The sequence below is a fragment of the Poromitra crassiceps genome (assembly GCF_964638095.1).
Source record: "Poromitra crassiceps genome assembly, contig: HAP1_SCAFFOLD_49, whole genome shotgun sequence".
In the NCBI taxonomy this organism is placed as follows: domain Eukaryota; kingdom Metazoa; phylum Chordata; class Actinopteri; order Beryciformes; family Melamphaidae; genus Poromitra; species Poromitra crassiceps.
In genome coordinates, this window is record NW_028152262.1 from 1,282,716 (window position 1) to 1,301,679 (window position 18,964).

At 45.3% G+C, this 18,964-nt stretch overlaps 1 protein-coding gene across 1 annotated transcript in view; it reads left to right on the top strand.

Annotated features, from left to right (window-relative positions):
• LOC310800727 (two pore channel protein 2-like) overlaps positions 1 to 18,762 on the top strand; it is a gene marked incomplete at its 5' end in the record, with an annotated part of 37,885 nt that extends 19,123 nt beyond the window's left edge. The window contains 16 exons of the mRNA XM_083664662.1: positions 1,168 to 1,232; positions 2,107 to 2,198; positions 2,723 to 2,804; positions 6,698 to 6,787; positions 7,223 to 7,342; positions 7,449 to 7,508; positions 9,601 to 9,729; positions 9,931 to 9,971; positions 10,216 to 10,312; positions 11,907 to 11,978; positions 12,483 to 12,559; positions 14,492 to 14,597; positions 16,795 to 16,877; positions 17,011 to 17,092; positions 17,541 to 17,632; positions 18,270 to 18,762. Of these exons, the coding sequence (XP_083520788.1) occupies positions 1,168 to 1,232; positions 2,107 to 2,198; positions 2,723 to 2,804; positions 6,698 to 6,787; positions 7,223 to 7,342; positions 7,449 to 7,508; positions 9,601 to 9,729; positions 9,931 to 9,971; positions 10,216 to 10,312; positions 11,907 to 11,978; positions 12,483 to 12,559; positions 14,492 to 14,597; positions 16,795 to 16,877; positions 17,011 to 17,092; positions 17,541 to 17,632; positions 18,270 to 18,348 (1,367 nt within the window). The 3' untranslated portion in view covers positions 18,349 to 18,762. The remainder of the gene's footprint in view (positions 1 to 1,167; positions 1,233 to 2,106; positions 2,199 to 2,722; positions 2,805 to 6,697; positions 6,788 to 7,222; positions 7,343 to 7,448; positions 7,509 to 9,600; positions 9,730 to 9,930; positions 9,972 to 10,215; positions 10,313 to 11,906; positions 11,979 to 12,482; positions 12,560 to 14,491; positions 14,598 to 16,794; positions 16,878 to 17,010; positions 17,093 to 17,540; positions 17,633 to 18,269) is intronic.
• Positions 18,763 to 18,964: the final 202 nt, after the last annotated feature.

Sequence of the window (18,964 nt, forward strand, 5' to 3'; positions counted from 1 at the left end):
TACTACTTTGAGCTCGGTACACAGCAAGCAAGCGAGTATCCACTGTTAGCCAGGTCAGATAACGTTATCGTCGACAATGACGAGCACTTTCTTGTAAAACATACCTGGACTCCAACAAAGAAAGCTTCAGATAGTTTTCTCTCCTCCGAGCGCTCGAGCCACTTACGTCCATAAGACCCGCAGACGTTAACGTAATTCCCTGGAATGCGAGACTTAATGAGCCAGTTACATGGCGTTGCATTCTTAGACATTGCCGTTTGCTTTTATTTGGTATGTTACATACAATTGGCTAAATTATTAGTTAATTCAGAGTTACTGCTGATATTGGAGCAGCCAGCCATTTTATTTTATTTTATTTTTAGCCGGAAGTTTTGACGCGGCCACACAACCGGGTCAAATGGGTGTGGCTACATAAGGTGAATACGTTGCTCTCAATGTACTTACAAGGGGAAAAGAAAATATATGCATACAAGCTAAAACCACAAACAAGGACAGCGATCAAAGGTACATAAAGCAAGTTAACTGCTATTTACATTATATACAGTAAGTGTGATGTAGAGTGACCGTTATAAACATGTGTATAGGAGAAAATAATAATAATACTAATTGTATATCTATGTACAGACAAAGTATATGTAAACCACACTAGATTGTAAACAAGGCTATAAGTCAGATATTGCACAGTTCAAGCTGGTTAAAACAATCAATGTTTACGAATGCAACCTCTAGTGGTGGGGTGAGTAAGTGCATGCGTGCAGTGCATACGCCAGAGTCGGGAGCTGTAACCAGGAAGTAGCGGCGACCGTAACAACAGTCTATTGAAATAGCTCGCTGACACATGAGGGTGAAGGGGTGGGATGGGTGGAGCGGTAACTTCCTTGTCTTTCAACTTCCTTGTCACAAGAGACCCTCCTGAAGTCTGTTTTGAACCTTAACCAGGTTGTTTTCGTTGCTTAAAAAAGTAACCGTTAACCGACGTGACATGCTTCAAATTAACCATGTCCCACGTGAGGCGTATGACCTGCACGCACCGTTTCTCTCATCGGTCGTTTTGGGAGTCATTGTAAACCGACTCATTCTGTTGTTTCAGTATGAGGACATGTTGAATACAATAGGGTTTACAGTGTTGTGTATAAAAGGGAATTTCTTCTGCTTCTTCTTCTCCAGGAACGTATTTCTTGATGAACTTACTGACGGCCATCATCTACAACCAGTTCAGGGGATATTTACTGGTGAGTCCCACATCTTCCATCCAGAGGAGATCATGCTGTTGAAGGAACATCACATCTTCAATCCCAGCTTTTTGTGATGCTTTAATTATCCAGGGAGAGTTGAGGCTACTGCTTCTTCTTCTTCTTCTTCTTCTTCTTCTTCTTCTTCTTCTTCTTCTTCTTCTTCTTCTTCTTCTTCTTCTTCTTCTTCTTCCTCCCCCCCCCCCCCCCCCCCTGTAGGCTCCTAAGTGGAGCATAGGGCCGCAGCCACACAAAGCCAACAGGCTCCTATTGCATTTTCTGTAGCAAGTGGGTTCTTCTGGGGTGGGGTTGCTAGCCCCACGCTAGTTTACACAGTTACACACATTCCCACGAATGTCGCGACCTTACACCTCCTCCATGAATTAAAGGGACAGTTCACCCCCAAATCAAAAATACATATCTCTCCTCTTAACTGTAGTGCTATTTATCCATCGAGATCAATTGGGGTGAGTTTTGGAAATATCGGACTAAAGAAAATATTTCCCTGATGAAAGTGCTCACAAAAAGGTCTGTGGCTTATCTTGAGTAACCGGGGAATGATTTCTGGAGAGGCATTATTGTTACGTTTTTCAAAAGTAATTTTTGGGGGCGCTTTGAGCACCACAAGCCGAGTGCCACCCAGTTCCATTGTATTGGAGAGAAGGCAGACATCTCTATGGCCGATATCTCCAAAACTCGCCAACTCACACCAAAACCATCTATTCTAGATGGATAAATAGCACTACAGGTAAGATCTATTCTAGATGGATAAATAGCACTACAGGTAATATACAGGTAAGAGGGACAATATGTCTTTTTGATTTTGGACATAAAACAGCTGATCTAACCCGTCTGTCCCTGCGTGTTGATGCAGATGTCAGTCCAGACGTCCATCATCAGGAGGCGGCTGGGAATCAGAGCTGCTTTCCAGGTCCTCAGCTGCCAGGGGACAGGCCGTGCTGCTATGTAAGACACACGCACGCAGATTTGACTAATTAGAAGGCTATTTTATCACATTTTCACAAGTTCTTACATTAGCGGTATGTGGCATTGTCAGTTGCAACCAGGAGATTTTGGAAAGAGACTTTCTCACACTGGTCCAGAAACTGGAGAGTATGAATTTTAAACAGTTACTTCTGCTTAGTGCAGCTCTAATGAATGCTGTAGCGAAAGTAATTAACATAATGTCATTACAGTCTGATGGAATAAACAGTAACATAGAAATGGAGTTCAGTCAGGAGCACTCGTATAGTCACAAGATAAAACCATATATAGCAACAAATGGTAACACAATTTGGTGGCAAGCTGCTCCCTGTTACGCAGCTGACATGCTGAAGGTCAGAATATGAACCAAACACGAGTGGTGTAGGTGATTGTTACTACCAGCTGATATGAACCAAACGTGTGTGTGTGTGTGTGTGTGTGTGTGTGTGTGTGTGTGTGTGTGTGTGTGTGTGTGTGTGTGTGTGTGTGTGTGTGTGTCTGATCAGAGAGCGTGTGCGTGTGGATGCGGTGCTGGAGGTGATGTCCAGGGTCCACATGAAGAGCTACTACAGAGCGGCCATCATCAAGGTTACAGCTATATCACACTGTCCAGCAGGGGGAGTGGGCAGGGCTGCATACACACTGCGACTTATACCACTTTCCAGTGTTGGGGGTAACTCATTACAAAAGTAACATATTACATGTAATATATTACTTTTAGCAGTAACTCAGTAACTTATTACTTATAGGATTTCGGTAATATTATACCAGTTACTTTGTCAAGTAACTCAAGTTACAAATTGAGTTACATTTTATTAAATTAAAGCACATATTTAAAAAAGAAACAATCATTTCCTAATCAAACTATGTGTTTTTATGCAAATAACCACTATAGATGACAATAACAAAGGAAAAGAATAACATTTAGAATTTTGGATTGTTTACACTGACTTCAAGGTGGTTGAAATTATTTTTCGGGGTGTTCAGGGGCGGCGATGTCATTCTGCTGCTGCTGTTGTTTTGATGAAAGTAATGCAAAAGTAGTGTAATAAGTAACGAGTTACTCTACACAGAAAGTAATATTGTAAAGTAACTTATTACTTTCAAATGCAAGTAACTAGTAATATGTAGTATATTACATTTTGAAAGTAACTTGCCCAACACTGCTACTTTCACACCAATGACCAGGGGTGCTTTTACCCACATTCAACCCTTCTTTTGTCAGTTCACACCAAGTCAGTCAACACGGGGTTAATCCAATCAATTCAATCCAATCCAATTACGGTAAGTCAGGCTGGAAACGGACAGCCCGCCATATTGTTTCGCTGTCACAACGCGTCCTAAATGCAGCGCTTCACTGTGCGGTGAAAGGTGTGTGTGTGTGTCTCAAGGCTCTTGCAACGGTTTGCAGCTAACGCTAACCTTGCTGCTAGCCTTTTGTCCCGCCCCGGTTCTTAGCAACCTGGGCGGTGGCGTTCACACTGAAATCAACCCTTGTCCTTTCAAACACAAAATCAACCTGGGAATAAGCCTTGTTGGACCTCGGTCTGAAAGGGGTATTTCACTGAATGAGGTGCAGGTCTGAGAGAGAAGAACACCCCTGCAGGTACAGGTGTGAGAGAGACTAATTGAATTGACTTTTAAAGACCTTTTTAGACTACGTGGAATTCACGACCAAATATAAAACCCACATAAGGAAACTAATGGGGGGGGGGCCTGCTTGAAATGAAAGCTGTGAAACTAATTTATAAATGTTCAGGATAAGAAAAAGCATAGCAGGAAATGGATTGTTATGGGACATGACATCAAATTATGTTTCGTAAAGAAGATAAGATACATACAGTACAGTATTGTACAGCACAGGCCACACAAGGAAACCTGTACTTACATGGTAATACGTTTTTAAGGCATTCATATGTTTTTTTTTACTTTTCTTCTTAAAGGGGCCATATTATGCATTTCTTAATTTTGTATCATATATATGTTGTTACAATCTTGGATGGTCATATTAAACATGGGCTAAGCTTCAAATAAATATGTGAAAGTGTTTTAATGTTACCCCCATGAACCACCCCTCGCGCCTATGAACTCTCGTAGACGAGAGGACATGGATTTATGGCGATTTTGTGCGAGAACCATAATTTTTGTGACGTCAGTAAGGACTTGTTACCCTGGCAACAAAGCGTTGCCGCCGGCCGGCGCGCAGCGCGCGCACGCTAGCTCCCACCCTTCCCCTCTCTTCCCTGTTCTGTGTTTCAGTAACCCGCGGCGGCGTCACCACTCACCAGGCTCTCTCTAGCCTGGCTGTCTGGGACTAACACAACAGTAGTAGTCTCATGGAATAACGGATTCCAGACCGCAAAAACAAGGAGACGACATGGAAGTGAGCCAGGATGTAGGACTGAAGTGGTAAGTTCTGAAAATATGTGTCTCATTCCAGCATCGGTCCAATGTGCTGCTAGGAAGCGCTAACGTTACTTACCGGCTGGGTAACGTTAGCACTTGCTATTTAGCCTAGCAGCACAGCTGCCTTATAGACATGAACAACCGATGATTGACGAAAGGCACATATTTTCAGAACTTGTAACGTTAGTCCAACTTGCTGACTTCTCCAAGTCCTCATTTTGGTTTGGTCCGTGTAGCCTTTGCTAGGAGAGGCACACAAGCATGTCACAAGCATTTGGGAAGTTAGCTAACTAGCTACATTAGCTAGTGTGAAGCTCCCGGTGTAACGTTATGGCAGGCCGTGGTAATAGAAGCCCTGCTTGGCCAGCCACCGAAGGATATGTCCGGGTGCAGCCCGGCCTAGCGGAGCTGTAGATAGCTAGGGGGATGTTGATAAATCAATTGATAGCTTGCTTTATGTCCAAGTCACGTTTTTCATCGATGGTCAAATTCGTTTTGACAATCAGTTGCTCGTTGATATAATTGTTTTACAACTACCAAATTTAGTAGCCATAGCAGAGATCGCCTGTCTGTTTCTGTTATGCATGACTATCTATCTATCTATCTATCTATCTATCTATCTATCTATCTATCTATCTATCTTATCTAGATAGATAGATAGATAGATAGATAGATAGATAGATAGTCAGACAGACAGACAGACAGACAGACAGTCTCGCTTCTACAGCGATAGCTCTCTGGGCAGAAGTTTGCAAACGCAAAAACTCCTCGCGCTGCCCACCTGGAGTATTTTCCGGAGGGTGGGGGTTCAGGGACAGGACCTAAAAACAGAGCGTTTCAGACAGAGGGTGAACTGAAGGGGGCAGTGAGAGCCAGTACAAGATAAACAATGAGTTTTTTAAACTATGACTGATGCAATAAGTTACTCTACTGGAGGCCAACAATAAAATAATAATACATTATATTAGCAAAATATGGGCCCTTTAACACATTGAGTGCCACAGCGCTTCAGTAAAATTGTCTGGAGCCTGTGCCAGATTCACTTCCATTCAGTTGAAAACAGCTATAGAATTTTTTCTATTATGGCTATATTAACGGGGCTGGACTTTAATGAAACATTGAACACTCCTGCTTCTTCCAAAGAAGAAATTTTGTTTCTAGACAGTTCCATTATGAAATGACAGCCTCTCAAAAAAGTGCACTTTCAAGGGTTTTCTGTCGTTTTTTTTTACTTTCCAAGATATAGTCCCTTTTATGAATACCTTTTGCACTCTAATTTCGAGCACATTCACTGACTCTGGCTGGTGTTTTCTGATGTGGTGGCGTGTGGTGTGGTTTCTGTGCAGCCTGTGTGCCACACACCCCTCTCTCCCCCCCCCCCCCCCTCTCCACCTCTGAGCTGCGGGCTCCTCCCACACGCACAGAGTTTGCTTTCTCGACTCCGTTTTTGCCCCGGACAGATCCCAGCGCCCATCAAGGAAATGATGCGCGCTGGCAAACGCGACTGAACGAAAAGGCTTGGCCGTTCGGCTTCGGATGCTGCCTTTCTAGGAAATCGTGTGGAGATAGATAGAAGCATAAGAGCTCAGTTGTGAGCGCGGATGCAGCCGAGCCCACTCTCGCTGTAGACAGAGCAATATATACGGCTCTGGCAGAAAGCATGCATCGGTTTCCACTTTCATCACGGCTTTCTCCGCTGTCTCCTGTACAAAGTAAAGGATCTGAGGTGGGTGGAGCAGCTCCTGTGACGATGTTTAAGGTGGCGCCGTGTGATCCCTTGAAGGGATTCATGCTCACTGGCTAGGTACGACCTTAAACAGCAGAATTATGGAATAATATGAATTATGATTTTAGGACGTCCACAGACGTCCTTGGCACTCCTCGTTACTTTTTTTTAGGACGTCCACAGACGTCCTTGGCACTCAATGTGTTAAGACCTTCAATTTCAATAATAATTTAATTATTTTAAGATGTATTAAAATCTTTTAACGACCTGCTGCAGATATGACGTATCACCTAGGTTTGTTCATTTAATCAGTCAATTATGTTTTTCTTGTGCCTCCCCACACCTCCAGGTGGTGCAGCCGTACTCCACCGTGGGCTACATGGACCGAGACGACTTCAGGAAGCTGTTTGACGAGCTGGATAAAGATCGCATGAAAGAGGTACAATTTAACATTTCATTTCACTTTGCGATCTGTAATATACAGCAAGGGAATAGCTCGCACAGCTCCAGGTCTTAGGCAGCTCAATCGGTGCAGGTTGCAGGGAGATCACAGAAACAGAGGTAGGCAACAGCACTCGAATTAGAGTCAATCTTGAGGTTTTTTTATTTATTAAGGGCAAAACAGACGCGTTTCAGCCTTAAGCCATCATCAGCGTACATAAGTGTACATACATGTTCTGATGTACACTGATGATGGCTTAAGGCTGAAACGCGTCTGTTTTGCCCTCAATAAATAAAAAAACCCAAGATTTACTCTAATTCGAGATCTGTAATATATGCCACTGAATCTCTGTGTGTGTGTGTGTGTGTGTGTGTGTGTGTGTGCGTGCGCGTGTGTGTGTGCGCGCGTGTGTGTGTGTGCGTGTGTCCACAGCACCCTCCCTTGCCCCAGTACAACTCTCCAGTCCTGCAGAAGCTCCAGATGGTCTTCAGTCACTACTATTTCACTATAGTCGGCAACGCGGTGGCACTGGCCAACGTCATCTGCATAGGCGTAAGTTACACACACACACACACACACACACACACACACACACACACACACACACAGACCAAGCTGACTAACATACCCTATAATGTTTCCTTTGCGTGTGTTTCAGACCGTCCTGGTGTTGAACGCTGACAAGTCCATTGCCGAGAGAAACGACTACAACATGGAGGTTAGCAGCTGTTGTGTTCTTTGTGTTTTTTTTGTCATGTGGACGTTTTGAAGTTGGTTAATGATGAACACTCAGCTCACATGCTCTGCTGCCTTGACTCAGGGTGCCGGTCTAAGCCCTTGTTACACGGCCCACCCTTGTATACACAGGACGCCGAACGTAAGTAGAGCTGAAGCGTGAAGCAGGCACAGGCTGAACTGACACCTAACCGTTCACACGAGAAGCCTTCTCTTTTCCTCTCACACAGTGCCTCCTCGGCGCGCCTTGAACCCCGCCCACAACAACTCCCATTGACTTCATGTCTGGCAGCTTCAAGCTGGACTGAATCCTGAACGATCGCTCCAGCGCGGCTTCGGCGTTGCTTCGCCGTGGCGTGCGGCCGGTGTGAACGCTCTCACCTGTTAACAAGGACGCCGGAATGAAACTGCGTGGCTTCAGCGTGTGGCTTTGGCGTTGCTTCGGCGTGGCGCGCGGCCGGTGTGAACGCTCTCACCTGTTAACAAGGACGCCGGAATGAAACTGCGTGGCTTCAGCGTGTGGCTTCGGCGTGGCTTCAGCGTGTGGCTTCGGCGTGGCTTCGGCGTTGCTTCGGCGTATAGTGTGAACGGCCACTAACTGATTAACGCCGCGTGTGCTTCTGTGCTGCAATCCAATCCTCTGTGCCGATTTCAGCTTAATCACAATAATCACAACTCTGTCACTGTGTGTGTGTGTGTGTGTGTGTGTGTGTGTGTGTGTCTGTGTTGTCAGATCTATATAGCTTAATTTCAAACAGTGATTAATTAGTGCGTCTGTAATCTCAACACCTTTACAGATTGGAGAGAAGAACCTGTTTTCGGAAAATATATTCTCCGTTTGTTTTTGCTCATTCTTAACACATTCACTGCCAACGACGTGTTAACACGTTTTCAATATCCAGCTGTTGACTGCCAACGACGTGTTTACACGTAAAAAAAAAATCGATTTTTTTTTTTTGACGGTGGATCGTTGATCTGGCCCTTTTGCATCTCCTATTATAGTGTTAGAGCCGCCGGGCGTGTGCAATCCATTCCGCCGACCCACTGAGTGGAGACGGTGCTCAGACTATTGAGAGCCAAGCAAGCCAAGACAGCAGCATGGAAGCCATTATCATGAAAATGGATGGGGCGAAAACGCTTTCGCTTTCGCCTGGGTCCTGGCTGTGGGGGATTGCAAACTTGCATGGTGGATTGCGGATGGAGCACACTTTGAGGCACGCAGCGTAAATATGACCAGAGTCGCAGGGGCTTCATCGGAGCTCTCGGCCAGGGCTCCGGGAGGCGGGCGAGTCCAGCCGGGCTTCCTCGGGGAGCGGCCAGGCACAGCCGCACAGCGGCAGCGGGGCAGTGAGACTGTGACAAGCTTGTGGTGCAGCAGGCCATTTTGCCTTGCAAAATAGCACCAAATTGGAAACAGCCATAAAAGGCTTTTAGAATGGGATTTTCAACCCATTCTTTTTTGTTTCTTTTTCGCTCTAATTTAGAGTAATTTAATTTCTATTCAGAAATTTATTTGAGAGGTCGAGAGTATGAGAAAGTGCATTTGCACAGGTAGGAAAGTGCTTGTGACATGGCGCTGCAGCCAAGAAGAACGCCCACGGAGGGAGGAGTTGAGCAGAGGGGAGTTTCCTGCTGTTATGGAGGAAATTACTGTTCAAAACTATTGTTTAGGTCTTACTGATGCCAAAAATGAATGGTTAAAGTGACTGTTCTATCGAATTTCACAAAAAGCCGTTTATCTCTGAATAATTTTTCTCACGCTGAAACCATGCTGTATTCAACTGCTAATGCTTACATAACTACTAACTCTACAAACTAACTCTTTTAGACAGAGAAAGCACACATTCTATTAGTTCTTTTGAGATGATTGGTGTTCACGAAGTATTAACAGAAAATAATCCTCGGCTGTTGTAAAATGAGCCTAGAATCCTCAAAAAAAAACCTGGCAGAACCTACCGACAGCATTGAAAAAAGGCTGGCAGTCAATGTGTTAAGACAATCTGCTTCACAAATGAGTTGAAGTGAATGTGAATGAGCCCGGCCTAAACTGACCACTGTCCCCCATTGGCTGCCAGGTGATCAACTGTTGCTTCATCATCTACTACCTGTCGGAGATGTGTCTGAAGATCTTTGCCTTAGGCTGGAGAGGCTACCTGTCCTACAGGAACAACATCTTTGACGGCCTCCTCACCATCCTGCTCACGGTAACGTGGCTGCACCTGCTGAATACCTATGGAACTGTCGCGTTAACTTGACTCAGTTCTTAAAGGAATACACAGTTTTGGGGGGATTGGCCCAAAATCATCCATGTGTCTCTGTTAACTCTACCAAAAACTTTTCATATTCCTTTAATGCAAATAAATTCAATTTCAATTTCACTCATTGCATTTATTTCCCCCATTTAGGCCCTGCAGATCACCATATTGGCCACCTACAGACTTCCATTGTAGGTTTCTATTTTACTCCCTTCATAAATGTTTACATATTATGATTGCACACCTGACTTGACACTGTGTATGTGTGTGTGTGTGTGTGTGTGTGTGTGTGTGTGTGTGTGTGTGTGTGTGTGCGCGTGCGTGCGTGCGTGCGTGTGTGTGTGCGTGCCTGCCTACGTGTGTGTTTGCGTGTGTGTACGTACGTACATGTGTGCACGTGCATGTGTGTGTGTGTGTGTGCACGCACCACAACAGGGACCCAACAACTCACAGTCTGTCTCTGTGGGAGATGGTTCGCCTGGTCAACATGCTCATCGTCTTCCGCTTCCTGCGCATCATCCCGGATATCAAGGTACAGGACATGCTACAGGACAAGGTACAGGACAAGGTACAGGACATGGTACAGGACATGGTACAGGACATGGTACAGGACATGGTACAGGACAAGGTACAGGACATGGTACAGGACAAGGTACAGGACATGGTACAGGACAAGGTACAGGACATGGCTGCGTGTCCAAAGCTCAAGCTGCGCTGACACTCAACGACCTCATCACAAATAAGATCGTGTCATTTTGTGTCCCTATGTGTGTTAAGCTCCAGACACGTGGGCCAACAGTCGGCCATCGGTCAATGTCGGGCCGTCAGTGAGCGACTGTGGCCCTACAGTAGTTTTTGCGGTGTGTCCCGCACCGTTTGCCCTAGTCATCCCGCTCAGCCTGTTAAATCGTCAGTGAGAGAGATCGCTCCGATTGGCCGGTCAGCTGGCCTTCAGCAAAGCCCCTGGAGCCTGTCGCTGTATGATATCGCCCGTTTCGTTTCGTGCGCTTTCTCCATATTTTTCTAGCTCCGCCTCTTCCGTTTTTCCTCCACAAGCAAAAGACCAGGCAAACGCTGACAACGTCAGCGCCATCTGCGACTCTTTTTATCAGAGATATTCTGGATTAGAAGTAGCTATATTACTAAACCGTCACAGCACGCACAAAACGTTCTTCTCACTTTTCAACGTCATCCCTACTGTATCTGATCATTCCAATACACATTTTCACAACGATGTATCATAACAACGGTTTGTATATGTGCAGTACTAGGTCTCACGCAGGCACACAACGTACGTGCTAGTTGTCGTCTATAAAGAGCTGCAGGGATGACATATTTTTGTAGTCAGAACGCGGAAGTCCCGGACTTCCTGGTTCTTCACTGTTTCTGTCTATGAAATTTTTGAACGGGTTTTTGCCGCGATACTTCTAATAATCTCTCTGGGCAACGCTGGCTTAATGAAACGCAAACCAGAGTTCAGTCGGATAATCTTCACAGATGAGGACCACTTTCATGAGTTTTGTAGCGTAAATGCGAGCCCTAGAAGTAAAAAGCTCGAGCTAAGCTAATCCAGAACTACACACTGTCGCATAGGCTTCCACGTCACGTCAGCGCTCAACCTGGACTGTTGTTGGATGTGTGCACTGATTACCCCGGGCTGAACGGGCTGAACCAGGTGAGGGAAAGAGAATTTCCGTGTTCGTCCTTTGAAGTGGTGACGTTATTGACGTATATATCCCCATCGACTCAACAGTGTAGTCTCATTTAGCCGTTTGCTAGCTAGCCGCCCTTTTAACGGCACGTAAAAGCTTCAAAACTCATAAAAGTGGTCTTCATGTGTGAAGATGATATTACTAAACACTGGTTCGCGTTTGATTAAGCCAGCGTTGCCCAGAGAGATTATTAGAAGCATCGCGCCAAAAACCCATTCAAAACTCCCATAGGCGAAAACAGTGAAGAACCAGGAGTGTTAGCATCGATGATTTCCGGACTCATCCCTGCGGCTCTCTATTGCGGTGTGTTCTTAATGCAACTTTTCAGCCCCCGACACAGGCGACGCATGCTAGTTCTTAGATGGCAGTCTGGTGTGTCTGGGCCCTGATGCATACCTCATTTTGTTTCTCCAGCTCATGTCTCTAGTCGCCAGTACGCTGCTGGACCTGGTGAAAAACCTCCGCGCCTTTGCCGGAGTGCTGGTGGTGAGTGACGTCATCACACACACTGTCCACATCAGCATACGGCCATACAGTTGGTGTGCCATGTTTGGTCATGTTTTATTTAGAATTAGAAACATACATTCATTTATTAATTCATTCATTCAAGAGTTTCATTCCAAAGTGAGACATCTACTATTTGAACACATAGCTGCTCTTTACTGTAAAATATTGCATTTTATTCAAAGTATTCGCAATATTAAGAGCTTTGATTTAGATTTAGAGGAGCAAACATACAGAAATGTGTCCACACTTGCAAAAGTGCCTTAATATAAATATATTAATAATAAAAAAATAATATAGTGATGATAAAAAGGAATATTCCTGACAATGACTTCCATCACAGACACGTATTTGTAATATTCATTGATATGGGTGATGCATTCAAGGAGAAAAACAAAATTATTATTTTTTTAAATCAAAGTGTAGCATTTTGGAGTGAACCTGCTACTGTACTTTCCTAACAGCAGATCCCTCCTCTCTCTGTAGGTGGTGTACTATGTGTATGCTGTGATTGGGATCTGGCTATTTGAGGGAGCAATTACACCACCATCAACACACATGAGGTATAGTGATATAGTGAACACACATGAGGTATAGTGATATAGTGAACACACATGAGGTATAGTGATATAGTGAACACATGAGGTATAGTGATAGTGAACACACATGAGGTATAGTGATATAGTGAACACACATGAGGTATAGTGAACACACATGAGGTATAGTGAACACACATGAGGTATAGTGATAGTGAACACACATGAGGTATAGTGAACACACATGAGGTATAGTGAACACACATGAGGTATAGTGAACACACATGAGGTATAGTGAACACACATGAGGTATAGTGAACACACATGAGGTATAGTGAACACACATGAGGTATAGTGATAGTGAACACACATGAGGTATAGTGATATAGTGAACACATGAGATATAGTGAACACACATGAGATATAGTGAACACACATGAGGTATAGTGAACACACATGAGGTATAGTGAACACACATGAGGTATAGTGAACACACATGAGGTATAGTGAACACACATGAGGTATAGTGATATAGTGAACACATGAGATATAGTGAACACACATGAGATATAGTGAACACACATGAGGTATAGTGAACACACATGAGGTATAGTGAACACACATGAGGTATAGTGAACACACATGAGGTATAGTGAACACACATGAGGTATAGTGAACACACATGAGGTATAGTGAACACACATGAGGTATAGTGAACACACATGAGGTATAGTGAACACACATGAGGTATAGTGATAGTGAACACACATGAGGTATAGTGATATAGTGAACACATGAGATATAGTGAACACACATGAGGTATAGTGATAGTGAACACACATGAGGTATAGTGATATAGTGAACACACATGAGGTATAGTGATAGTGAACACACATGAGGTATAGTGATATAGTGAACACACATGAGATATAGTGAACACACATGAGGTTTAGTGAACACACATGAGGTATAGTGATACCTCCTTAATATAGTTTTACTTTTCTTCTCCTCTCTCATCTACTTAGCTGGTTTACATTCAATAAAATGTCTCTCACTGATTTCTGATTTCTCTTTCCCTCGCCAAGAGGAAAGAAGCTTCCTCTCACAATACTTAGCCTGCACATTTTAAAACGGACAGTAAACGCTTTCTTCCTCAGTCCTCATCCACCACGTTATTGAAGATCCATTGCATTTACACAGGAGCCAAATGTGTGTCTCTGACCACGTCTGGAGCTGGTTTGGGTGATCAGATCTTCAATGCATTTCCATGTGTGATCAGAAAACACCGTGAAGATCTGTTAAAACGCAGGGGGAGAGGAGGTCCAAAAAGCGAAAGCAGTCAAATACATAGAGACAGTCCGCATGTGTGGGAACGCCCACAAAATGTTAAACGGCTGGCGCGCGAGTGGGGTAAAACCGCCCATATATCTCATGGGCTGACTCACCAAAAGACGGTGCTGCAGCTTTAAACTACATGTTTGGGGGTTCTAGAGCAGAACACAAGACGCCTGCTCAGATGTGCGTTTACTGCGGTGGTTAAATCCCCGATCGTGTCTGCCTGGGCTGGGCTATCAGCTAAATTCTAACTTTGCTGAATGGATAGAACGGGGGTTTTTACCCCACCCTGACCACGCCCCCAGCCAGGCTGAGCCAGCTAACCCAGCGTCTATGACGAGACGTGGCCTCAACCTATACCAAATGTCGAAAGCATGATACCGTCCATACAGATGAGCTTTGCTCAATAAGGGTTGAGTAACATAGTGCAAAACAAAGTCACTGGTCAGCACAAAATCAACGTGCTGACACAGGCAGAAAGAGGCTACAGCACTTAATGTGCAAATTAAAGCAGGCAAATTACAGCGGGGCTAATTAGTCCCTGGTTCTTAATTGGTTCTTAAATGTGTGTGTGTGTGTGTGTGTGTGTGTGTGTGTGTGTGTGCGTGTGTGTGTGCGTGCCAGTATGATGTCCAATTCCAGCATGGAGAACATCACCTCTAACGTGAGCTTTGCATGTGGCACGTATGAAGAGCTGGGCTACTGGGCCGACAACTTCAATGACTTCGCTGTGAGTAACACAACCATCCAGGAGAGTGTTAAAGGATTTAATTTGATACCTTCCCTCTCTCTCCCTCTCACTCTCTCTCGCTCTCCCTCTCTCTCTCTCTCCCTCTCACTCTCTCTCACTCTCCCTCTCTCTCTCTCTCTCTCTCTCTCCCTCTTACTCTCTCTCTCTCTCCCTCTCACTCTCTCTCGCTCTCCCTCTCTCTCTCTCTCTCTCTCCCTCTTACTCTCTCTCTCTCCCTCTCTCTCCCTCTCACTCTCTCTCGCTCTCCCTCTCACTCTCCCTCTCTCTCTCTCTCTCTCTCTCTCTTACTCTCTCTCTCCCTCTCACTCTCCCTCTCTCTCTCTCTCTCTCTCCCTCTTACTCTCTCCCTCTCTCTCCCTCTCCCTCTCTCTCTCTCTCTCCCTCTCTCTCTCTCTCTCTCTCCCTCTCTCTCTCTCTCTCTCTCTCTCCCTCTCTCTATCTCTCTCCCCCTCTCCCTCTCCCTCTCTCTCTCTCTCATATTGCATGTATGCGGTTTTACAATGAAAGATCTGGGTAGTGAAATGGGACTTTGTTTTCCAGCCTTTCTTGTTGTATTTAGTCCACACTGTTTTGATAGCTTTGTTGTTTCGAGGTAAGTGTACAGTAAATAGTCAATTCTGATTGGCCAATGTTTGCATTCTGAGGTGTGTTATTGATGAAGAACACACTGCTGTTTCACGTCAAACTGACTGGCGCCACCTTGTGATAAAATGACCTTACTGCTGCTTGCTTACTTTTTAACACTCTCCGGTCTCTCTCTCCCTCTCCTCTCTCTCTCTCCGGTCTCTTTCCCTCTCCTCTCTCTCTCCCTCTCCTGTCTCTCTCTCTCTCCCTCTCCTCTCTCTCTCTCCGGTCTCTTTCCCTCTCCTCTCTCTCTGCTGTCACTAGTTGTGTTTCCATTACCCTCAGAAATGCGCAAAATCTAAATATCGCAATAGAAATTGGGTAATGGAAACACGTGAATTTCGAAAAACCTCCCAAATATCGCAAAAAGTTTTTTCGCTCTCATGAGGTGGTTTTTCAGACGTGTCGATATAGAAGTTTATCGCAAAAGTGTAATGGAAACACATTTTTCGCATTTGCACGTCATGTGACCCATATTATCCCTTGGAAAAGGAGCGGAAAATAAGTTTGGTAAGTAAGGTTCGATAGCCGTGTCAAAACCTCCGCAGCAAGTGGAAAACTTTGAAGCAACGCTACCTAGCAGAAAGACGAGTGTTATGCAAAAGCGTAGCCGGGCAAATTAGATAATGTTTAATGGCAGAAATCGGTCCATGGTGACAGCAGGCTGCCTGTGTGCGCGCATTTGGCACAGCGGCGAGATGAGAGGATGAAAAGCACACACTGGTGCGGTGGTGCTGTCTGAAGTGAATACAGTGACTGTGAGTAGGCTAATACATTGCACACGTTTCAGGTGCAATTATAGAACCAAATCAGCCTTTTCCCCCCTCCATCTCTAAATCGGACCAGTTGTAGGCTATTAGGCTACCTTTTTTCCTCTGCCTGTCGCGCTGACTGCATTCACGCAGCCAGCAACATTTTGCGACTCATTTTCTTTTGAATTGATAATCAGGCTCGTTTATATGCATTGTAACTTCATGTTGGGATTTGCATTGACCATTGGTTGGATTTGAGCATGCAGGGGACGGGATATGGGGCAGATCCCCGTGCGTAATCATTGTGGCAGCTGCTGCAACGGGGAATCACTCAAACGCAACTTCAATGGAAACGCCTACAAGTCGCAATTGTACATTGTCGAAGTTGTAGAAATATCGCAATTCTTTTGCGAAAAACTGTAATGGAAACACAGCTTCTGTCTCTCTCTCTCTCTCTCTCTCTCTCTCTCTGGTCTCTTTCCCTCTCCTCTCTCTGCTGTCTCTCTCTCCTGTCTCTCTCTCTCTCTCCGGTCTCTTTCCCTCTCCTCTCTCTGCTGTCTCTCTCTCTCTCTCTCTCTCTCTCTGGTCTCTTTCCCTCTCCTCTCTCTGCTGTCTCTCTCTCCTGTCTCTCTCTCTCTCTCCGGTCTCTTTCCCTCTCCTCTCTCTGCTGTCTCTCTCTCCTGTCTCTCTCTCTCTCTCCGGTCTCTTTCCCTCTCCTCTCTCTGCTGTCTCTCTCTCTCTCTCCTGTCTCTCTCTCTCTGGTCTCTGTCTCTCTCTCTCTCTCTCCCTCTCACCCTCAGGCTTCCATCATCCTGCTCTACAACGTCATGGTGGTCAACAACTGGCAGGCCTTCATGGACGCCTACAGCAGATACACCACCGAGTAGGAAACCACACAGCCCAGCCCACCCTTAATCAACAGCGCTTGTTGTTATTGTTGTTGTTGATGCTGATGATGATGATGATGATGATGATGATGATGATGATGATGATGATGTTTCTTGGCTCCCTTCCAGCTGGGCCAAGGTCTACTTTGTGTGCTGGTGGCTCACTTCCTCTGTCATGTGGGTCAACCTGTTTGTGGCGCTCATCTTAGAGGTAGGAGTCACTTAGACCACATGGGTCCATTCATATAAACGACTTATAAAAGTACTAATATACCAATAAACCACAAGGCCTGTGAGGCTCACGAGAGAGACTGAGGGAGAGGGAGAGAGAGGGGGAGAGGAGGAGAGAGACTGAGGGAGAGGGAGAGAGAGGAGGAGAGGGAGAGATAGGGGGAGAGAGACTGAGGGAGAGAGAGGAGAGGGGGAGAGAGACTGAGGGAGAGAGAGACTGTGGGAGAGGGAGAGAGACTGAGGGAGAGAGAGAGAGAGGAGAGGGGGAGAGAGACTGAGGGAGAGATCTGCCCCCTCCCCAATCTGCATTGTTTCAGGTGGATTATGAGCCAACAAAGTAAATAAAACAATATTGTTGCATTAATGTATGCATGCATCAACTGAATCACTCATCATAATAATAAGCTCTATTATCTGTCTTCCAACAGAACTTCACCTATAAGTGGGACCGCAGTCACAGCTGCTCAGTGACAGAAGTGGAGCGGACCAATTATGAGACTTCTGTTCAGCTCATATTCAAGTAGGCCCACCTCATGCTTATTGTTTTGTTAGACAGACACTGACATATTTGAATGGTGGTGAGCGGTGAGATACTTTTTCTGATCCCCTTTGAATTGTGCCATGAAGTACACGTGATTTCTCCTCCATTTAAAAGAAGTCAAGAAAGCCGCAGTTTGTCGTAAAACTGAAACGTAACGTTTAGTTTTGTATGAAACCGCTCAATCAACTACATCTCTCGTCTCGCACAATAATACGTCACGCCAACACGTCACGCCAACACCAACATGGCCTGGCGGGAGAGACGTCACTTACGCGACTGGTTGTGTGTCGTCTTTCTGATTTATAACTTATCGTGCCACAGTTTTATGACAAACTGCGACTTTCTTGACTTCCAAAGTTATCTTTTTAAATTGACAAACATCATGTGTGTATTTCATGGCACAATAAAAACAGGATAAAAAAAAGATTCACCGCCATTCACCACTCTTTTTTTTTCAGACACCGGTGTGTGTAGGCCCCGCCCCCGACCGGAAGGGGAGGGACTTTGGATCTTTATTGGCTTAATTAGACTATGACTATTAAGTCTGTTAAGTGACTCATCATTCCTATTCTCTCTCTCTCCCTCTCTCTCTCTCTCTCTCTCTCTCTCTCTCCAGAGAGCAGGTCCAGGAGCCGACAGAAGAGGAACTACTCAGTCAGCTACACCAACACCCTCACCTGCACCTGCACTGGTGACACACACACACACACACACACACACACACACACACACACACACACACACACACACACACACACACACACACACAGCACTTGTCTGCCAGTACCCAGTCACAGAGGAACCATAAGTTTGATGACTGCCTACTGTGTGTCAGAAGATCACCTGCGCTGATGGAACAATATCACGATCTATCTATCTTATTATTATACAAGGGAGCAAGTGGGCAATGTTCTGTTTGTTTCCATTCTTGTCCCACTGATGATGTCATAGGAGGCGTTGTGACATCACTGATGATCTCATCGGTGATGTAATAAGACTGATGATGTCATCAGTGATGCCATAAGAGCAAAATCATCTTATGACGCACACACACGCACACACCCGCGCGCATGTAAACTTAAGGGCAATAACATTTTGTGAGCAATACACACACACACACAGACGCACGCGCGCGCCAATAGGGCAGGCGGGGCCGCGCAGCAGCCGAGCTGCATTATGCGAGCTGCGGGGCCAGCTCGGCGACCTGCATGTCGGGGCGAGGCCGCGCAGCGGCTGAGCGAGCAAACCCGCGCAGAGCGCGCGAAATGCCTAGTGATCTAAATTACTACTAGTTTGTTTTATATTGTTTTA